General features: G+C 39.1%; 1 protein-coding gene across 2 annotated transcripts in view; it reads right to left on the bottom strand.

The window, feature by feature from the left end:
* LOC138804714 (E3 ubiquitin-protein ligase RMND5A) overlaps nt 1-23,566 on the bottom strand; it is a 58,594-nt gene that overhangs the window by 13,818 nt on the left and 21,210 nt on the right. For both annotated transcript variants that reach the window (XM_069989174.1, XM_069989175.1), the window contains exons 3-4: nt 10,953-11,087; nt 9,886-9,986 (exon numbers count right to left, since the gene is read on the bottom strand). In XM_069989174.1, the coding sequence (XP_069845275.1) occupies nt 9,886-9,986; nt 10,953-11,087 (236 nt within the window). The remainder of the gene's footprint in view (nt 1-9,885; nt 9,987-10,952; nt 11,088-23,566) is intronic.

The raw sequence follows: 23,566 nt of genomic DNA, 5'->3' as shown, positions 1-23,566 counted from the left end.
TTTGGGGAGGGGAGGTGGGGTCCGGTTGTAGGGCCTGAACTCTGGGCCTGGGCAAGTCCCTCAGCTCTTCAGCTCAAGGCAAGTGCTCTACCACTTGAGCCACAGAGCCACTTTCCAGCTTTTTTTTCTTTTTGCTTATGTGGTGCTGAGGAAATAGAACCCAGGGCCTCATGCATGCAAGGCAAGTACTCTACCGCTGAGCCACTTTCCCAGCCCAGTATTTTTCTTTTTAATGTCCAACACCATCTGCTTTTGCTTCCTATTTTAATTTTTGGGTTGCATACCTGTGATCCCAGGTATGTGGAAGGAATAGGATTGTGGCTTGAGTCTGATCCCAGACAAAAACATTAAACTACAGATAAAGTAACTAAGCAAAAGAGAAAATAAATAGATGAAGGGAGAGGAGGGAAAAGTGTGATATATAAAGGAAAAAGAAAACTCTTTAGTTACATGGGAATGAACCACTAAGGCCCAGGCAAAATCCTATCTGAAAAATAACCTAAGCAAAAAAGACAGGTGGCATGGATCAAGTGGTGACACACTTGCTAGTAATAAGCATGAGGCCCTGAATTCAAATTCTAGCAACCATAAAAAAATCAGAAAGACATTACCTTTTTATTCTTTCCTCATTTAAAAATTTTAATATTTCATTGTTATAAAGGTGATGTACAGACGGGTTATAATTACACAAGTCAGTAATAAGTACATATATTTTTGGACAATGTCATCCTTCTAATCATTCTTATACTTCCTATTCTTTGCCTTTCCAATCCTTTTCCCCAGGCCTCTTTTTTTCTTTTTCTAAACCAAAATTTTAATTGTTATAAATAAAGGCAATGTACAGAGTGGTTACAGTTATATAAGTCAGGTAAAGAGTACATTTCTTTTTGGACAATGTCACCCCTTCCCTTTTTCTCTCCTAGCACCCTGCTTTTTTCTTTTTTTGAAAGAGAAGCAGGTGTTTGGAAAATCAAGGGCCAGAGAAGAACAGGTTAGGAAAGCAGTAGCTGGCTAGATGGATAAATCAGAGGTATTGTCAAAGAATTAAAATAGCAAAAAATGTGTTAGTGAACATCTATAATGCCAGGATTTGAGAGATTTTCTGGATATGCCAGCCTAGACTACACATACTGAGTCCCTTTCTCAAAAAATTAAAAAATAAAGAAAAATAGCTGAGCACTGGTGGCTCATGCCTATAGTTCTAGCTACTCAGAAGACTGAGATCTGAGAATCACGGTTTGAAGCCAGCCCTGGCAGGAAAGTCCCTGACGCTCATATCTCCAATGAACTACGCAGAAAAAGCCAGAACTGGCACTGTGGCTCAAGTGATAGAGTGCCTTAAGGAAGGAAGGAGAGAAGGGGGAGAAGGGGAAGAAAGAGGGAGGGAGAGAGGGGGAGAGAGAGAAGGGGAAAGGGGAGAAAGAGGGAGGGAAGGAAGGAAGGAGGGAGGGAGGGGGAGAGGGGGGAGAAAACAGGAGAGAAAAGAAGAGGGAGAGAGGGAGGAAGGGAGGAGAGAAGAGAGGAGGGCGAGAGGGAGAGAGAGAAAGGGAGAAGGGAGAGGGGGAGAAAGAAGGAGAGAGGGAGGAAGGAAGGAAAGAAGAGAGGAGGGGGGACAGAGAAATAGAGGAGGGAAGGATGAAGGAAGGAAAGAGAAAAGAAGGAAGGAAGGAAGGAAGGAAGGAAGGAAGGAAGGAAGGAAGGAAGGAAGGAAGGATCAACCAATCTAGTGAGAATAAGATGGAGGAGAGATAAAAAATAAAGGTGAAAGAATAAATGCAAGTTAACTGGTACAGTGGCTCATGCCTATCATTCTGTCTACTTAGAAAACAGATCTAGGGGCTGGGAAGTGGCTCAATGGTAGAGTGCTTGCCTTACATGCATGAAGCCCCTGGTTCAATTCCTCAGCACTGCATAAGCAGAAAAAGCCGGAAGTGGCACTGTGGCTCAAGTGGTAGAGTGCTAGCTTTGAGCTGAAGAGCTGATGGACATCGCCCAGGCCGAGTTCAGGCCCCAGGCCCCAAGACCAAAAAAGAAAAAGAAAAGAAAACAGATCTGGATGATCATTGTTTAAGGCCAGCCAAAGCAAAAAGTTTACATGCTCTCTTCTCAATCAGTATTCAGGGATGATGGCACACACATCTATCATTCCAGATACTAAAGGAAGTGTAAAACTGGATCCTGGTCAGTTCTGATGCTCATCCAGGTAGACTTGTTTTTACCATGAGATCAGGAGCTATCATAACTATTTCCCAATGTAGGTGTAAAGTTCTGGAAAAGTACAATTTAATATAAATCGAGCAGAACAGAACATGGTTGAAAAACTCAAGGCTCAGGCTCAATTATACTTGGCACAACTTTTCTAACAACAGAACTCTAAATGTTCTTCATCTAATAAAGCTCTTATATATCTCTTCCCCAATTTATTTGACAGTATAGTTTGGTATCTCAAGGAAGGGCTCTGGTCTGCTTATAAATCTTTGCACCCCTCCCCCCCACCATATATACTCTATGAATGGGACACAGTGATAAGCGCAGGCTGCTAGAGTCAAGTATGTGAAGACTTAAATCCTAGCCTTGTGGTATAAATTTAGACAATGCTATTGAACTCTCTAAAATCTGTTCCTTTACTGTGAAATGAAGACACCTCAAAAGGTGTCTCAAACACAGATGGGTACAAATAGAGATTTAATTACAAGATGCTCAGCATATACTTATTGATGAACTGAACTAACAGTTGGAACCTTCCATGTAATATTCAGAACGTTCATATTTATAGTAAAAACCATCTTGGAATATAATCATATGCTTTTATTAGCTTAATCCCTTCAGAAACTTGAAGTTTTCTTAGCTAGAAAATCATATAGGATATCTTATTAATTCACTGCTCAGGAAAATAAGGGGTAGAACACAGATCTGATAACCAAACCTTAACATGAAGTACACAAAACTGTATTTGTCACTAACAACTCACTACCTTCAAAGCACGGGAAGATATGTGTGCAGAAGAAAACTTAAAAAAACAAATGAATATGATGAGCCAGGTGCCAGTGGCTCACACCTGTAATTCTAGCTACTCAGGAGTTGAGATCTGAGGATCATGGTTCAAAGCCAGCCTGGGCAGGAAAGTCTTATCTCCACTCATGTATCCAAAAAAACAAAAGTGGAGCTGTGGCTCCAGTGGTAGAGCACTAGCCTTGAGCAAAAAAGCTAAGGGACAGTGCCCAGGCCCTGAGTTCAACCCCCCCACAAAAGAACAACAACAAATACACCAACAAAGAAATGATATGATACTACGAAATGGATGCTCTACCCTGCTTAATAATTTCCAGCAGAGAATGTGATTTTCAATGAAAACAAAACCACCACCATTAAACCAATCAGTAAGCTAACTAAAAATTTAGCGAACTTATGAATTCTTTGTATTTTTCTTCTAACTTTCATCCTAAAGTTACTCATGTGATCGACAGCCACCGTCTATTTGAGAAAACACTCAAAGAATGACACTAAGGTCACTAATGTCAGAATTATTTATCTGCCACTGCACTGAATCTTCCTATTGAAGAGATCCTCTGGGCTTTCTTCATACACAGACCTCAAAACAATACTAGTAGTTTAAGTGACTAAGTCAGAGGCAACCCACACTGGCAGTTATTCTGTTAGGCTCCTGAAAAGACTTGGCATACTGGTAGCTCCATATTTAGAATTTCCAAAAGTAACGAAAAGCAGATTTGCCTTTCTTAGTTAGCTGTTCTTCCCCAGGAACTAACCCAGAGCAAAGAAAGCATTAGCCTGTTTCTCTCTTTCCTTGCAATTTTGCCAATCTGGGTGTGAGTCTATTCCTGGTAATACAGGAAGAAAAAGGCCTCTTGCCAAGTTTACAGCTCATTCTACTATAACCTTTCACAGCACTTTTAAATACTTACAAGTACCTTCCTTTTCTAATCTTCCAATTTAGGGAGACTGTTTCTGGTCTCCTGAGTTTTATGTTGCTTGTTCTTCAGTCTCTTAGAGATAAAAAGTTGGGACTCAGGGAATGTGGGTGAACTTGATGGGCCATTTTAGTTACATGCAGTCAATACTTTAAAAATTCAGAGAACGGCAAAATCAAACTTCAGCCAAAAAAGTTAAGAACACCTTAACTTTGTTCTAGTGACAGAAAAGGATAGCTAATATTTCATTTCCAAGGTAGTTTCAAACAACAAAGCCTGAGTTATAGGCTGAGTCCATTATTGGAATTGCTAACATTTTACCCTTCTTAGGGGTGGTGTGTCTTTGATCTCATATGCTATTTAAAAAACCACAAAAAAGGTGGGCATGGTGGCCAATGTTTGTAAACCTCAGATACTCAGGAGGCTGAGATCTGAGGATCACAGTTCAAACCCAACATGGGCATGAAAGTCCATGAAACTCTTACCTCTAATTAGTCACCAAAAATGCCAGAAGTGAAGCTGTGGCTCAAGTGGTAGAGTGCTAGTCTGGAGGAAAAAAGCTCAGGTCCTAAATTGAAGCCCAGCTCAGGTCCTAAGTTCAAGCCACCCCCCCCCCCACACACACACACTTCCAGCCCTCAGGAGGCTAAGGCAGGAAGGTCATGAGTTCAAAGCCAGTTTGAGCTACAAAGCTACATAAGACCATAGTAAGACCCTCCCTCCCTCCCTCCCTCCCTCTCCCTCCTTCCCTCCCCCTCTCCTTTTCCCTCTCTGTCTCTGTCTCTCTCTCTGTCAGTCATGGGGCTTGAACTCTGGGCTTGGGCACTGTCCTTCAGCTCTTTAGCTCAAGGCGAGCACTTTACCACTTGAGCCACAGTGCCACTTCCAGTTTTCTGGTGGTTTATTCGAGATAAGAGTCTCATGGACTTCCCTGCCCAGGCTGGCTTTGAACCTTGATCCTCAGATCTCAGCCTCCTGAGTAGCTAGGATTATAGGCATGAGCCACCGGTGCCTGGTTTCTCTTTTATGAAAAAGCAAACAAATTACACATTTGCATTTATTTAACACAAACATGAAGTTCTCAGCAATGCAGAGATCTAGCTACATATGGCAAATGGTCACCATGCTGGAAAGCTCAGCTGTATAAATTTATGATTTTTGAGAAGTACTTAAAGGTGTGTGTGTGTGTGTGTGTGTGTGTGTGTGTGTGTGTGTGTGTGTGTGTGTGTGTGTGTGTGTGTGTGTGTGTGTGTGTGTGTGTGTGTGTGTGTGTGTGTGTGTGTGTGTGTGTGTGTGTGTGTGTGTGTGTGTTTGGGAAGGTGGGGAAAGAAGGGATGGCTGGGGAAAAACAAAGCAGGGGGCAACATTGCTCAATAGGAAATGTACTCATTACCTTACTCATGTAATTGTAACCCCTCTGTACAGCATTTTTACTATTAAAAACGTACAAAAAAAAGAAGAAAAAAAAGACATTATTTTATTTACAACTAGTTTCCTACCACAAAAGCAAGGGTAATTTTAGCTCAGTGAATACCAGAGCAGCATTTTTCTTCCCAGTGTCTCTCCTCTTTCTCTCTATATGTGCTTAGCCTCTTAGATAGGCAAGCTCCTTGTGCTCTTAACCTCAGGGACAATTTATATCATTTTGTTTGTATTGTTTTGTTTTGTTTTGCCAGTCCTGAGGCTTGGGCACTATCCATGAGCTTCTTCCACTCAAGGCTACCATTCTTCCACGTGAGCCACAGTGACACTTCTGGCTTTTTCTGTTTATGTGGTACTGAGGAATCCAACCCAGGGCTTCATGCATGCTAGGCAAGCGCTCTACCACTAAGCCACATTCCCAGACCTATTTCCAATTTTCTAGTTATAAGTTACGCTTGCTCAGTTCTAACCCAACTCAAGAACTTAGTAAGCAGCTATTCAGAAAATGAGGAGTATCTATGGTCTTGGAGCTTTCTACAGACTTCCACCAGCAGAAAATGTAAAATAGACAATGGAAAATGGTGCAATCACAATCCTTCTTTTTCTAATATCTATTCTACTATGTTGTCTTCAGAGTCCTTTCCACTGAGCATTTTTTTAATTTTTATTTTTTAGTTATTATTGTAAAGGTGATGTACAGAGGAGTTACAGTTGCATAAATCAGGTAATGAGTACATTTCTTTTTGGACAGTGTCACCCTTCCCCAGTCCACTGAGCATCATTTTGAATTTTTAGTTAGCTTCTCTTTAATAAGGAGACACATTCTCCATCAAACAGACAGGATGAGTTAAAAATGGATCAGCTGTGGTGTATAACATGTGAACACCGTTATATGTTATAGACTGTGATAGACAATTTGCTCCAGGAAAGTTAGAATGAACTTGTGACTTTAAATGCGCATCATTATTCCATAATACTGTGAAATTCCAGAAGTTATGTAATCACTTAATCACAATCAAAAAAAAAAAAACCTCGGGGAAGGTAGGGAGGGAAGGGATGGTAGGGGGAAAACAATGGAGGGGGTAACAATGTTCAAGAGGAAATGTACTCATTACCTCACTCACGTAACTGTAACCCTCTGTATAGCACCTTTACAATAAAAAAAAAAAAGAGTAAAAAAAAAAAAGGATCAGCTGGCTAGTTGCTGGTAATGTAAGCCCAAAACCCTTGCTACTAAGGAGGCTGAGTATCTCAGTTCAAAGCTAGCCTGGACAGGAAAGTCTGGAAGACTCTTTTATCTCCAATTAACTTCCAAAAAAGCAAAAGTGGAATTGTGCCTGAAGTGGAAAAGTACTACCCCTGAGAAAAAAAGCTCAAGGACAGTGCCTTGGCCTAGAGTTCAAGCTCCAGGACTGGCACAAAAGCAGCATAAAACAACAACAACAACAAAATCAATCCTCTTCTGCCTTTTCTGAATTAAGACCAATTTATGAGGGAATGGGGGGGGGGGGGAGTTCAAGTCTTGAGTGATCCACTGGCCACTCCCTGCATGACAGTCATGTTTCCTATATGGGTCTGAGGCTACAGAGAAATGCCTGAGCCAGAAGCAGTGGCTCCTATCTCTAACTGTAGTTATTCAGGAGACTGAGATGGGGAGAATAGTCATATGAGTTCAGCCCCAGCCCAAAAAAAGCTCATGAGAAGCCATTTCAACCAATCAAAGTGCTGGGTATTGTGGTATGTGCCTGTCATGCCAGCTATGCAATAGATACAAATAGAAGGTTGTGGTCCTGGAGAACCTAGGAAAAGAGCGACATTTTATCTACAAAAGCAAAAGGGTTGGCAGTGTGGCTCAAGTGGTAGAGTGCCTGCCTAGCAACCCCAAGGTCCTAAATTCAATCCCCAGAACCTGCATTCCACTCCTGCCCACAAACAAAATAGGCTCTGAAACAGGAATGCTGCCCACCTATGAGAATCTACAAACAAGGAAAAGAAAACAGAAAAGGAGAAATACTGCCCACCTATAAGAACCTACAACTAAAAAACTAACCAAAACTTCAACATTGTCACCTTCAGTTTCCAGTGACAATCGAGCTCTAAGATCAGACATATCTATCTGCTTACTTTCCATATTCACGTTCCACAACTGTTTCCCACTAATAAAGTATATTTTATTCATTAATGTTACAATTTGCTACAACTGCTCTGGAGTCAGAGAAGTATTTTCTTCGCTTTAGGACCACTGATCACCATGGTATTTGGTAGCCAAAAATGGTTACCTATCTCACTCGCGATCCATAGGTCTTAAAGATAGCTCTCAAAGTCAAAGACTATTGCCCTAGGCAGGAGGTCTAGACCGTTGCCAGAGTGAAGGTATGAGCACAGTTAGTGCAGATAAATGTAACACTGAATATGAGAGGATATTCTCCCCACAATACCCACCTATCTAACTTGCAAAGATTTAAGAAAATTACTCTTGATATTTACAGTAGAACTATACTTTAGAGCAAACTTGATAGAGAAAACTTTGACAAAAATCAATCCATTTCAAATGAACCTTGATCCAGTGCTCAGATATATTTGGCTACAATCAAGATGATGTTCAATCATTAGTCACTGCTGCAGTGTTTATAAAGCAAAAGACCTAAAATGACCAAATGTCTACCAGCAAGGAATGGTTAAGTAAAACTAGGATACAAACCTCCATATGAAATAGCCACTACAAAACTTTGTTATTTAAGCCATTCGAACTGAGGAAGTTTATATGTTCTGACACAGGAATAAGTATTCAACATTTCAAGTTAAAAGAATAAGATGCAAGACAGTATGCATAGCATGTAACCATTTGTGATGGAATAGACATGTACATAATATACATAAACCAGTAAACCACATAAACCAGTACTGCTTTCTCATCTTTCTCTCTCTCCCCTTCCCTCCCCTCTCTCTTTGCCAGTCCTGGGGTTTGACTCTTTGTACTCAATGCTAGCACTATACCACTTGAGCCACAGCATCACTTCCAGCTTTATCTGAGTAGTTTATTGGGATAAGAGTCTCACAGACATTTCTGCCTAGGCTGACTTCAAACCATGATCCTCAGATCTCAGCCTCCTGAGTAACTATGATTATAGGCATGAGCCACCCGCACCCAGTTTCTTCTCTTTTTATAAGTTATGGGGTTTTGTGTTTTTTGTTGCTGCTGTTTTTGTGCCAGTACTGGGGTTTAAAACTCAGGACCTCACAAGCTTCAAGCTCTCCCTTGGCTTTTTGTTTTCCGGTCAGTTGTGGGGCTTACACTCAGGGACTAGATGCTATCTCTGAGCCTCTTTGTGCTGAAGGCTAGTGCTCTACCTCCTGAGCCACAGCACTACTTCCAGTTTTTGAGTGGTTTATTATAGTAAGAGTCTCATGGGGACTTTTCTGCCCAGGCTGACTTCAAACCATGATCCTTAGATCTTAACTTCCTGAATAGCTAGGATTATAGGCATGAACCACTGGTACTCAGCTTCCCTTAACATTTTTACTCAAGGCTGGCATTCTGTCACTGGAGCCACACTTCCACTTCTGATGTTTTGCCAGTGGTTAGTTGGAAATAGAGAGTCTTACAGACTTTTCTCTAGGCTGGCTTTAAACCCAGAGCCTTAGCTCTCTGAGTAGCTAAGATTAATTACAGGCATGAGCCACCAGCATCCAGCTTTTATTTATTTATTTTTTACAAGTTATTTATTAACAATATTCTTGTAATCCTCAGCAAACTATGTCATAGGCCAAATATAGCTGCCAGTTTTATATGACAGATAGCAAAAAATAAGTTTTCATTTTTTTACATTTTTAAAGGGTTGTAAAATAAAACATAGAATGATTCCTTATGTAGACTGAAAATTCCTAAAATATTACTTTGGTTTTCTATTAAAATGTGTGCCCATCCTGCTCTAGAATATTCAGTAATTTCAGGTAATTCATTACGATGCTAAGTTCACAGGGAATCATCAAAACCTATAGTAATTAAGACCAGAGTTCCTTTACTTGCCTAGAATGTACAAGGCCCTCGGTTCAAACTCTAGCACTGCAAGTGCATGCACTCATACAGAAGAGAGCTCATTTATACAATATGTGCTCTCTTCATACACACTACTTGTTCCAACCATTCATTAAATCACTCCTTAGAATGACAGCACTGAACCCAGCACAATATGGAAGCTCAAATATCAAACTAGGAGCACTTGAACAACAGTGGTTCAGTCCTGTCTCTTGTCCACACAAAGTGGTGGTATAGCATGGAGACAGGAAACCTTTTTCTCATGGCAATTTAGACCAACTGATAAGCTAAATAGGCTCTAACCATTTTCTCATATTGCACATTCCACATTTCACTTGGCCAAAAGAAATAAAAACAATTCTCCCTTGATTTCTCTGAAGTCTATCCCAGGTAAGATAGAGCTAAGCATCTCTAATGGATTTTTAATTTTGTTCACATACAGATTTGTTTACAGAGTTCTTTCAAAATATCCAAAAGAAAAGCTCAGTAACTCACTCTAGAGCAGGTCTCAGAACTCTGACTTTTAATGCTTCTAATATTCGATTTAACTCCACAAATGGTTCTTTTTGACTTGGGTCTACAGAAAGACCAGATTCCTGAAGGAAAAAGAAAAAAAATTGTTAGCAGCAATCAGAGTGGAGGCACAATGTTCTAAATGTGTATTCTAGATTATAAAATATGAGTCAAAACACCAAAGATCATTTCCTTTTAACATGCATTTCTATGGTGGAAATTGATGAAGCCTCCACCATGATTCTTCTCTCCAAACTTTCACAGCATGCATGCCTATGGAGTAAAGCTGATATGGCTTTTCAAGATGTATGGCTTTGTAAGCATGTACTCTTGCCCCTTCCTAGACACAAAGTTGTAGCTGGAGGTCAAACTGTTATCCTAGGCCACCTTAGTAACAGCAGAGCCACAAGTAGTACAGGTCCCTCAAAGCTCATGCTGTAGAACTATTACATACACTAGACCTTTCTTACTACTCTATTTCTATGCAAGAAAAACTTTGTGTGTCTTTACTTGAAAACAAACTTGATCCGTAAGAGTATAATTCAGTGTAAGATTTATATGAACACCCACAGAATCCCAAAAGGTACAAAGAAAGATCCAAATTATTGTTGATTGAAATTGTTTAAAATACTAAATGCTTAGATTAGGGCTTTAAGTGATTTTCTTAAACAGAAAATCCAATAAAAACAATGCTTTTTGTCCTTTTCCTCTTCTCTGCTATATTATGAACTTTCCTATCAAAAGAGGAAATAGAGATAGTATCACTTTTGATCCCCTGGATTCATGACCTTGGACCAATGTTTTGGGCAAAAAAATAAGAAAGAACAAATTCAGTAGAGTCCTATGACTGCAATTTTCACTGCTTAAGTTTTAGGACTATAATTTTTTAACAACTGAAAAAATGTTTCTGGTATAATGAGGTCATCCTTGTTAATTAAAATATTAAGCATCTATCTATAGCTAACAGAAGATTCAAAACCCCATGAAAATAATGCAAGCTCCAAAGGAATCCTTTGTTGGTAGGTTTACCTCCCAGTTAGTAGGGTTACCTGGCAGAGCTCCTCGGCCACATCCAGCATGCCTTGTCGAAAGAAGTGTTCCACCATCACCTCATTGAGAAGCCTTTGGCTGTCTGCCTGCCAGCAGCCATCTATTCCTACACTGCTAATGTCAGAATCAAAATTCTGGAAAAAAAGAAAGGCAGGGTGGAGATCATGACTAGATTATTTTTTAACCTCATCTAATAGAATTCAGAATGGTTAACATTTTACTGATTCATCCCCAGAAAGTACCGAATTCTCATTACTTACAGAATATAACAGAAAGGAATTTTTACATTGCTTCATTCTAATAAGTGCTATTTTGTGGATTACTGCGAGAACGCAGTACTTTAGAAAATAATATAGATTTAACCCTGATTTCCATAAAACTGAAACCAGCTAAATAAACTAAGCATTATACTGTAGCATTATTTTTTATTAAGTATGCAGTAATGCCCTGTAAAATCATGGGGGGAAAGGCTATAAAACATATCCATTAACAGACTTGCTAAATAATCCATAGCCCATCCCAACAACCATGGTACTGAGACGGGCGACAGCACTGGGTGATGAGGTCAGAGAGCTGGACCACAATGACAGTCTGATAATGAAGAAAGCAGTTCATGGTCTCCTGGGGTAAAAGCTAATCCTTAAGCCATATAGACATGGGTCTGACAGTAAACAACATACTATAAACTATTAATAGGAAACTAAGGCATTCTGGTAACTGGATTTGTCTTGGGCATACGAGATAAATTTGAAATTGACACTAAAACTATAACCCAGAAAAGATGGCTCATACTTATAGCCTGCGTCAACTGCCTACTAAAATAAAAAAGGAGGAAGAAGGTAGAGGAAGAGGAAAAAGAAGAGGAAGAACAGGAGGAGGGCGGGAAGGGGGGAGGAGGAGGAAGAAAAAAACTGAAAAAAAAAACCCAACAACATTCTATACAGAATTTAAACAAGACCTAGACCCAGAGTAGTACAGCATAATAGTCAACATGTTCGGGGTACAACGAAAATGACACAGGTGCTGGAATCATCAACTATAGAACTCACTGGATAGACTCAAAATCAGAATGAAAGCAGGAATGCAAGAAGCTAATGAAGATCAATGGAAATTATCCAATCTGAACAGAAAAAAATATTAAGAAGAAATTAACAGAGCCCAAAAAACTGGAGAACAAACATCCTCTCCAAAGAGAACCAAAGGAGAGGAAAACATGCAGTACAGAAAACACCTCAAATCAAATTTCTGGCAACTAATGGCAAACAAAAACAGGGGTAGTATGATTCTAGGGAATGCAGATTTCTCATCAGAAAAGACGGGGTCCATAAACATATAGAACATTTTTCCAAGTACCAAAGGAAAAGAACAGTATTCTCAAAATTCTACACCTTCCTACTTATAATTTCAGTTAATCAGAAGGAAGAGATTTGGAGGAACATGGTTTGGGGCAAATCTGGACAAAAAGTTGGTGAGATCCTAGCTCAACCAATTAACTGGGCATAGTGGTGCATGCCTATGGCCCTAGTTACACAGAAGGCGGTATATAAGATTCTGGTGAGAGGCCATGCCCAGGCATGAACAGGAGACCCTACCTAAAAAATATAGGAAGATGCCTATAATCCTAGCTACTCAGGAGGCTGAGGTCTGAGGATCACGGTTCAAAACCAGGAAGGAAAGTCTGAGAGACTCTTATCTCCAATTAACCACTAGAAAACCGGGAGTGATTCTGTGGCTCAAGTGGCAGAGTGCTTGCCTTGAGCTAAAGAGCTGAGGGACAGCACCCAGGCCCAGAGGTCAAGACCTACAACCAACAACAACAACCTAAAAACCTACAAAAAAACAACAACAAAAAAAAACCTAAAAGGCAAACAGATAAGGGGTGTGGCAGAGTGCTTGCCCAGCAAGAGAGTCCCTAGGTTCAAACTCTAGAATGGCCAAAACAAAGATGAAATAAAGACATTCTTAGATGGAGGATTTATTACTGGCAGATTTGGTTAAAGAGAATTCCTAAATTAGTTCTTCCGTCAAAAGAAAATGATACAAGGAAAGCTGAAATATCAAGATTGGAGGAGGAGGGCTGGGGACATGGCTCTAGTAGTAGAGCACCTGCTAGCAAGTGTGAAGCCTTAAGTTCAAATCCCATTACCAGTGGCAAATAAAAAAATGCCGGAGGAGAAATCATACACCTATATCATAGTCTGAAAGTCTTCTCTGGCCAATTTGCTCTGTCTTTTATTTTTTATAGGCATTATCCCTTAATAAACTGCTAGCATAGCACTTAATTTTCTGAAAGCATATAAACTCAATTAGACAAGATCATTTAAATATAACCAAAATTACAATCCTAGTAACCCTTGCTTAAATACACTTTAAGAAATATGAGATTATTTATAGAGCATTCAAGAACAGGTAGTAATTAACCTGCAATAGCAATCACAAGTAACCTACTATTTACAAACTCCAGGAATAGTCCTCCAAAATTAAGCACATTTTTCTTCCTAATAAAGAGCTATTTAAGCTGGGTGCTGTTAACTCACACCTGTAATCCTAGCTACACAGGAGGCTGAGAGATGAGGGTCATAGTTTGAAGCCAGCTATAGGCAGGAAAGTCCATGAGACACTTTCTCAAATTAACCACGGAACAGCTGGAAGTAGAGCTGTGACCCAAGTGGTAGCTTTGAACAAAAAAGCTAAGGGACAGTATCCAGGCACTGAGTTCAAACCCTAGGACCAGTGCCCCCCCAAAAGAGCTATCTACCAGGAGGTAGAAACATGTTTGTTTGTTTGTTTGGGGGGGTGAGGAGAAACACAAATGGAGGAAGGAAGGGTTAGCAAATGCAATCATTATACTCAACATACATTATGTAAAAGTTGAGCTACATATTTTTAGATTAAGGATGAGAAGAGGAAAAATGAACAATGGAAGAAATGACATTGATTAAGAATGATGGAAGAGAGATGACATAACCTAACTTGTGGAATTTATAAGACTACTTAAAAAGAAGGGGGGAGGAGGAGGAAGAGGAGGAGGAGGAGGAGAAATGAAGAAGAGGAGGAGGAGGAGAAGGAAAAAGAGGAAGGGGAGGAGGAGCAGCAGCTCTCCACTGTTTTTAGCTAACAGCCTACATTAAACACATCAAGATTTAGAATCATTTAGATAAAAGAATTTGCCAGAGGATCTATTTTGGCCATACTGTATATTCAGGACTTTGAGCTTGTTAGGCAAGTATTCTACTACTTGAATCCTATCTCTAGCCCAGAGTCATGATTTTTATTTATCTTCTTGTTACAGATAATCTTTCTCGCCCTAGGGTTTACCTTAAAACAATGGAAACATTACATACAAAGTATCTAAAAGCTAAAAGTGTTCATGCACATACTGAATACATGATTATTCCCTGTATACCAAAGAATCAGAAATGCTTGTATAAAGTCTTAGTTTCATTTCTGTTATCAGCTTCTGCCTGACATCTAATCTTGTAGTAGTTCATCAGTACATTCTAAGCAAGTTATTACATCTCTATGCTTCCTATGGTAACGACAACACTGTAGTGGTGGTACTTTGTTTCTCTTCTGGCCCTGAAGGTGATGGACTCTCTCATATTTGCACCCACAAAAGGCCACTTTTAAATAATAAGAGAATGGCTATCTGAAGATAACACAACTTATTATAAACTCAGGAATCTGTCTCTAAATGAGTATGTGCATGCTACAAAATCACTAAGACCAATTAAGATATGTCTCTCATCAATTTAACTTGTATTTCCCCCAAAAATCCTTTGGGTTTCTATTTATTCATTTGATACTTATCCCTTTAATCTCATCAAACTCCAACAAACTTTTCAGGTACCTATTCTGTAGGAAAGAACAACTTTGAAAGATATGCTTCCAAAAACAATTTTATCTAGAAACACGTATCAGAATTTTTATACCTGCCACAGTTAGTATTGAAGAAAAAAATTCCTTTTAATTTCCTTAGTATACAAAAGCCCAGAGTAAACTCTGAACACCTAAAAAACATTAATAAGTGTCTAATTACTTAAACAATATCCTCTGGGTTTGATTAAAAACTTTTACAAGGATGCCCACTTACTATGGTCACTACTATATGGATAAGATAAAGCAGCAGCACTGGTGTCTCATGCCTGTAATGCTAGCTACTCAGGTGGCTGGGATCTGAGGATTGCAGTTTGAAGCCAGACAAGGCAGAAAAGTCCATGAGATTCTCTTATCTCTAATTAATCGCAGAAAATCCCAGAAGTAGAGGTGTGGCTCAAATGGTAGTGTTAGCCTTGAGCAAAAAGAAACTCAAGGACAATGCCCAGTTTGAGTTCAAGCCCTAGGAACCAGCCAAAAAAAAAAAAAAAAAAAAGAACCCAGGGTGGAGTTGGAGGGGTGGCTCAGTTGATAGAACACTAGCCAATGAGCAAAAGCAGCCACAGGTACAGAGCTCGTATCCCTGTCTTGAACTAAGAAAAAGACCAAAAAAAAAAAAAAAAAAATCAAACACCCCTTACAGTAGGAATATTTCTAACCACACTGGAGCCCTGCAACTTGAGTCTTGGAAAATAAATGTGTAGAAGCACTATATTTGCCCGAGCTAATCCCTTATATCATTCTGATTTTCCAGGTGATACCACTGAGATTGTTTAGATTTTGATCATATGTAGTAAAAAAATGAAAGCTAAGATTATAATGCAACACAACATCAAACTCCCTTTGTTTTAACCACAGGTTCTTACTATTACATCACAGCTGGCATCAGTTCCAGCCTCTGTTGCTAGGTGACCAAACTCATTTACATGGCTGTGCAAGAAATCAGCAGCATTACAAAGCAGCCAAGCGGTAACTAATGAAGAGAAATACCTGTCTATTATTAGCATCTTCTCCTTTACTACATTTTTTCCTTTCATATTTTTTATACAGAGAAGCTTGGCACAATATTCTTTAAGTAGGGAGGAAGAATTCAAACAAGAGCCAAAGAGAATAAGCATACATGTAAAGTATGCTCCCTCGAGAGGTTTGTCTAGAAAAAACCCAGGACACACTAGATCTGGAGACTGAGACAGAAGAGGAGTGAGTAACTTCAGAAAAACATGATCATGAAGCTGTGACAGAGTACCCAATCTCCATGACCATATCACAAACGATGCCTACAAATCAGACTTTAAGGATGGGCTTTCATCATTCAACACCAAACACTGATCCATCTGTAAAATATACTTCACAAAATTATAAATATTTGGTAGTCAGTAGTTACACTACATGTAAAACTCGGCATTTTAAATTCCAAGTGATAACTCTCTAAATAGTCATTAATGTTTCTTTAAAATCCTACTATCTTTGGAGAAAAACTGGTATATATGTGCAACATGTTACTGCTGCACCTACCATTAATTCGTTTTCCTTCTATGCATCCGGTTAATCTGGTTTAGCTAAGAGAGGCAGACTATAAAAGGACACTTAGCAGAGTAGACAGACCTGAATTTTTGTTTCCTTGAGACTGGGAAAAGACAGCTTTTCACATACAACCCACAAAAGATTATTATTCAGCACAGTTTGAAAGCAACCTATTAACAAAATCTAAACAATGGACAGAAGAATATGAAATTCACAGGCAGGAGCAATCCTAATGGACAACTGCAAGATGTACAGTCTCAAAGATGATTAAAGAAAGGCAAAATCAGTACAACTACACGATTTCACACCAATCTACTTAACTTTAATGGATTATAAAGTCGTAATTCCAGTGTGTGGCTGAGAAATGAGGAGACAGACTGTCATAGGTGTTTGGGAGACCTGTGAACTGGAATAAACTCCTTGGGGAAAACTTTGGCATTACTCAGTAAAGCACCTGCCCTATGATGAAATAATCCAGTTAGGCATATACCAGACAGCAACGCTTACAAACCATAAGCCAGGAAATACACAGAGCAGTGTAGCATCATCAGTATTGTGTAAAGTGTTTTTAAATATGACCTTTTTAAGAAGGTAAATATTCCCTCCTACACTTCGGTTTTCAAAGTTGAGAAAAGTAGACACACATTGATTATGAACAAAGGGAAGCAATGTGCCGCTCTGCTGAGCTTCTAAAGTCCTGAAAATGTTCTATAACCTCCCCTTCTGTCACACTGCATCTTATTCCCCAGCTATTAGCTGATCCATCTTTCTTCTCAGGTCAGTCTACTGCACCTACTGCCTCTTTAATCTGAACAGATCAGAGCTGTTCAGTTGAGTGCCTACTTTACCCTCAAAGATGATAAGTATCCATATCTCAGCATTCTAGAAGCACAAAACTCATCCATAGAACAGATCGACTCAGGTCTCTATGAATTATTTCTCTCAAGATACATAGTTGGGAAAAGTTTCTTGAAGTCTTCAAATCTGAATTTTCATCCCAATTCTTCCACTTGTTTTCTCAGGCAAGTTATTCCAAGTCTCAGTTTTCCCACCTATATCGAGACAATAATCTCCACTTGTCAATGGTCAATGAAGGTTCATTTAAATAGTATTCATGAAGTTCTCTGACATCTACCCAACAGTAAATATCTAATAGTCACTAAAGCTAAGGCAGAGCCTGCTTCCAAATCCTCTGATGCTACAATGAAAAGAATGATTAGAAAATACAAGTATAAAAAGTATTAACAAAAATATTAAAAACATCTTCCTTAATTTAACAAAATCGCTTAAATATAACAGGTTGGATGGGTGTGCACAGCTTACTGGGTAGGGTCTTCTCTTCCTATCAGCCTAACCCGATTTGAAGTGCACACAATGGTTCACCTTCTTGCTCCAGTGAAGATGGGCTCCTACTGGCCCATTGGGACTCTCTGACCCTGAACCAAATGTGAAAACCCAGACTTTCCTCTGGGACCTACACTGTAATCCAATCAATCTTTACCAGTTAAATATGATAGCTTCATTCAGTTTGTTACAGTAGCAGTAAGAAAACAAACAAACAAAAAATCTGGGCTAAGCCTAAAGCCAATGCTGAAATAAGACAGGGCAGATAGAGTAGAATTTCACTCATCTTCCCCTTAGACTGATCTTCAGACTGAAAAGGGCAGAACCAGTATTATTGCGTGCATGAGCTGATGCAGTTTGAGTAAGCATCACAGAGAGCACCTAGCTGCTGGAATGAATCCAGATACTTGGTTTGAACAAACAGAAGGCTCTTTTTGTAAAAGCAGATGTAAAGAAGTGGGCAGGAGGATAACTGAGTCTCTGTGATGCTCCCTCCTCTTCTCTGGGCTGTGGGCTTTGTTTCCCACCTCACACCAGATTCTTTCCAAGGCTACTAATTGCTCTCAGCTCACATATTTATTCCTAGCCCTCTTAGAGTTCTAAAGATCAACCTGGGGAAGGACCTAGGGATGCCTACTACCATGCAAGCACACCTATGGCCACACCTCATTAAGTCAGGTTCATTTTCAAAACATGTACTGTATGTAGCCCAAAAGGGGGGGGGGATTAGGACAATAGCAGCTCCTCCTATGACACTATTTATCTATTTTTATTTATATATTATATATACATACATATACATACATAATTTATATTTATATATTTATACTTTATATATGTATACCTTATATATTATCTGTTTTATTAATTTTTATTTTGATATTTATTTATTATTAATCTATTTATTATTTTTAAATGTATCTATTTCTCTATTTAACCATCTATCCATATATCGATCTATCTGTTTACAAGTACTAGGGTTTGAACTCCGGGCCTCAAGCTTGCTTGGCTACCACTCTACCACTTGAGCCATCCCCTCAATCCCTAAACAATATAATTTAAAAAGCAGTCTTCCTTCTTGACATTTCATTAAATGCCTTGTAAAAGTTTAGACACAATCTAATACATATTCTTAGATCACTGTGTCTTTGGAATAAGAGGTAGCTTAATATATGTTATTCTTAGGGAATCCATTCCTGGTTTATCACTATTAATTATTATTATCAAGTAGCTGTACAAAGGGGTGTTCGGGTTATGAGTACAATACTCCTTGGTCAATGTCACCCCTTCCTTCATTTTCCCCATTTTTTCCTCCCATCTCTACACTCAAGTTACGTAGCTCATTTCACTATTTTTACTTTACTCTCCTGAGGCTTGCACTCAGGGCCCCACTCTACCGCTTGAGCCACAGCTCCACTTCCTGCTTTTTGGTGGGTAAAGATAAAAGTCTTACAGACTTTCCTGCCCTGGCTGGCTTCAAACTGCAATCCTTAGATCTCAGCCTTATGAGTAGCTTAGGATTTCAGACAGGGGCCATTTGTGCTGGCTTCATAACTAAAGTTATGAAAAGAATGTACCAACTTTTGTCTATATTTCAGAACTCAATTCAGTTCTCTTTCTTCTTCATTAGAGTGAATTATCTAGTCTTTCTTGTATTTATTTTTGTTGAGTCAAGTTCTTGCTATGTAGTCCTAGCTGGCCTCAAATTTACAATTCTCCTGCCTCAGCATGCTGAATGTCTTTTATCCTCTCCTAATACTAATATTCTTCTACTATACAAGGATTTACCCATGACATAATAACCAAGTTTTAGAGTTCATATATATCTAAATTTACCTACTCTAAGACTACTATTTAAAAGAACTATGGGACATTATTCTTTTTTTCTCTTCTTACACAGTCATATTTACATAAACGGTAGTTCAAAGCTGCTCACCATAAGCTTTGCTAAAATATTTGATATTTCATATTTTATATCATTACTCCATTCATTCTTTCATATGGTCAGCATTCGTTTCATCATTGTATCTATTCCACCTAGTGGCAGATGATCAGTTTAGTTAAGCTTTTTCAACCATTATTTCTCTTTCAACATTACCAGCCCTGCCTTGGCCTCCTTTGATCTTCTAATAAGTGAATGGTTAACTCCTTAACTCCTTTGTACAACTACGTTAAGATTTAAAACTGTCAGAGGAAATGATTTTCAAACTTATCCACTGCTCACCAACTATCCACCTGGGATATATTATTTAATATCTCTGTGCCTTGGTTTCTTTGTATGTAAAATGGAAATAATGTGCCAGCATCATAAACATCCGTAATCACCTAGTTCAGAATCTGAAACACTGGTCAATATTGAGTGATAGCTAGGCCTAACAACTCCTCATTTTCTCCTTCAGAAGGGGGCCCAGATAATCTCCAACTACTCAGTCCCTTTGCTCTAGTCTCCTTCTGGGTCAAACACATACTCACTAGGCTTTCCTCCATTTGTCTTTCCCCAATTTGTCTGATCAGCCCTATTTCCGGGAAAGGAAGCCACCAGAATCAAGTCAGTCCTTAAGTCTGTAACAGAATCCACAAGTAGTTACTAGATGTTTTGTACTATTTACCACAGAAAACTCACACCATAATGTTTTCTTCCCTCTAAATCTTACCTTTTCTCCCAAGTCATATTGAATTTCCTAACTTCCTTTAACAGCACAGTAAGACTTAAAATTTCCATGAAATTTATTTCATGTTACCGCAAAACCTTTCCTGTTATTTTATGTGCACAAAAGGCACATCTACATTACTAGTCTGCAATCCTGTAAAGTACATACACTATATTTTCAGCTTTTAACTATACAGTAGATTTTAAGCATTTTATTTATTTTTCCACATATATACATACCTGGAAGTCTAAGCCAGTAATCACGCAAATGCAGTTATAATCAATGTACATTATGTAAAAAATTATACTATGTATTCTGAGGATAGGGATGGGAAGTAGAATAATGAGGAAGACTGAAGAAAGGGGTGATACAGGTCAAGACACATTGTACTTATAATCTTACTTGTAGAATGATAACCTCTTTGCATAACTACTTAATAATAAAACTTAAAATAAGAAAAAGAAATCAATTAAAAGCCAAGTGAGAGTGGCTCCTACCTAATCCTAGCTTTTTGGGAAGCTGATGTCTTAAGATCTCAGTTCAAAACCAGCAAGGGCAAGCAAACCCAATTAATCAGCAAAAAAGCCACAACTGGAGGCATAAAGTGGTAGAATAATGTGGTAGAGTGCCAACCATGACCAAAAAAGCTGAGCCAGAGCTCGAAGCCCTGAGTTCAAGACCTAGTACTAACACATACACACACAGAGATGAAAGAAGAAAAAGAAAGATCAACATTAAAAAAGTGAAGTAAGGGTTGGGAAGGTAGCTCAGTGACAGAGTGTTTGCCTCACATGCATGAGGCCCTGGGTTCAATTCCTCAGCACCACATAAGCACAAAAAGCCAGAAGTGGTGCTGTGGCTGAAGTGGTAGAGTGCTAGCCTTGAGTTGAAGAGTTGAGGGACGGCGCCCAGGCCTAGAGTTCAGATACTCATGACTGGCAAAAAAAAGTGAAGTAACTAAACAAAACACTGAATAAAATGCCCTAACATGCCAGAATTCTAGATTTTCTAAAAGTGTGAGGGTAAATTAAAAATAGCCCAACACAATTGTTTTTATAAAAATAAAAAACCAAATCAAGAAAAACCCAACCCTAAACCAAAACAAACTCAACTCAACACACGTATTAAAGAATCTAGAGGTAAGCAACCTTTTTTTGAGCCAGTATTGGGGTTTGAATCAGGGCCTTGTGCTCATGTCTGGTTTTCTACCACTTGGGCCACAACTCCATTTCCACCTGTAAAACTAGCTAGTCAAGACTCTGATACTTGGAGGATGGTAACTGAGGAGACAAAGGCAAGAGGATTTCTAGCCTGAGGCCAGCCTGGCTACGTAGCAAACTCCAGACCAATCTGGGCTATGAGGTTCTAGGTCAAAAACATTAAAGCAGAAATCATCAGCATCTCTTTATGTTCACAATAATTAAAAACTAGAAAACATCTTAGTTAAGAGCACAAACTTCTACTTAAATTTTTATAAAGTAACTAGAGATTTAATAAACAAGAAGTTATGAAACATAAAGGAATAACCATTTAAGTAGGTCAAATTTTTACCAGTTTCTCATTCAACATCATCTGCTCACGATGAGTATGTCCTAAGCACACTTAAATGCACCCTACAAATAACATTGGCTTTAGGAATAAGTGGACCATTTACTCTAATTGTGATCTAAGTTCCCCAATGTAGGCAATGTTCTTGCCTACAGAAAGAGTAAAATAACCAACCCCCAGGGGTCTTCTGAGAAAGGAAGGCATGCAATGTAAGCATGAATATGACTTACACACTCAACTTCCTGAGTTTTATGTACACACACCTCTTGTGATAACTGATCAACTGGCCTTTTAGGAGGAAGGACCACATCTCCCATTATTCTTATGCTGTTTCAAGTCCTTTCCCTTTGAACCTATAGAAATTATATACTCGGCACTTCCTGTCCTGGTCAAACACAGGGCCTAACCAGTGTCATTTTTATTTTAGTCTGGTTATGATAAGTATATTTTTAAAAATAAGCACCAAAAGACAGCCTGCTCACAAGAGCTTTTCTGACCGTTATCTTGTAAATGGTACTCCCAGGCTGGACAGCATTTCAGTTTATTTGTTATGGTACCTACCAAGCCTGGAGTCATGATGACTTCAGCCTTATCCTGTTTGCTCACCACTAATTCATGAAAAACACTAGCTTTTACAACAAGCTGCCCCAGAGCTTACACAAATTGCTCAGGCTCAAATTAAGAGGGACAACTTAAAAGTCAATGAATGGAATCTTACATAACAACAGTCTACACAGAATCCTTCATGTAAGCAAGAAGCCTATTCACAAGTTTTAAGTTCTGATGGGGAAACAGCTTCTCCTACTATCAGCAAGTAGATCCAAAAATCTAGGATCTCTTTGAAGACTGACTCTGATTAGCTACCTTAGAAGCATTAGTTCTGTCAGGGCACCTTCTGGCTCTGCTGTCCAGAAGATGAATCTCTATCATACAATCAACTAGCCTGGAGGGCAAGAGAATGTCCTGAAGACCCTCCCCTGCAATTCTTTCAGTACTTTAAGCCATGAGAATTACCAAGCTGCCTTAAAGGTCACAGTGAACCACTAAAATCTGAAGCTTCTTCAACATCACCAATAATTACTTGTCCGAGAGAAACTTAAGGACAAGTGATTTAAGATGACCTCAGGGGCCCCAACTGTCTTCTCCATAGTCCTTAAGTTAATACACACCAACCACCACTTCAGGTACCAACCAAAGACTTCCAATGCCACAGCCCTAAACAGGTTTGATGCCAACCCTACTTCCAAAGCTGTATTTGCTTCCTTGGAATTACCAAACAGGTTCTACAACCTCAAACTTATGTCAGAGAATATTTATTGCCTTCTTAGTCTTTGCTGGTGACTACTATTACTGATCCAATAACATGGGTGAAACCCTGCTGCTGCCAACACTATTCCATCACCTTTCCCTCAGGGTCAAAGCCCTCAGACCACTATGGGAGTGATGACAGTTCTGTGAAAGACCACTAAAACTTCTGTAGGGGCACCAAACATGTCTCAAGTCTTTGACACTAGGACTTCTGTTGTACCACATCAGAGAACAACATCTCAGAAGCAGTTCTGTCTTACACAGCCTTTCAGTATTATTGTCCAAAGACTAATTCCTAACAATGGGGCACACTCATGAGTTAGATGAATCCACCTCTAGACTCAAGGAGCCTGTGTTATTGT

This window comes from Dipodomys merriami, unplaced genomic scaffold (genome assembly GCF_024711535.1).
Source record: "Dipodomys merriami isolate MVZ:Mamm:240054 unplaced genomic scaffold, mDipMer1.0.p SCAF_37, whole genome shotgun sequence".
NCBI classification, from domain to species: domain Eukaryota; kingdom Metazoa; phylum Chordata; class Mammalia; order Rodentia; family Heteromyidae; genus Dipodomys; species Dipodomys merriami.
The sequence above is the reverse complement of the archived record's forward strand: the minus strand, read 5'-3'. Positions and strand labels throughout refer to the sequence as shown.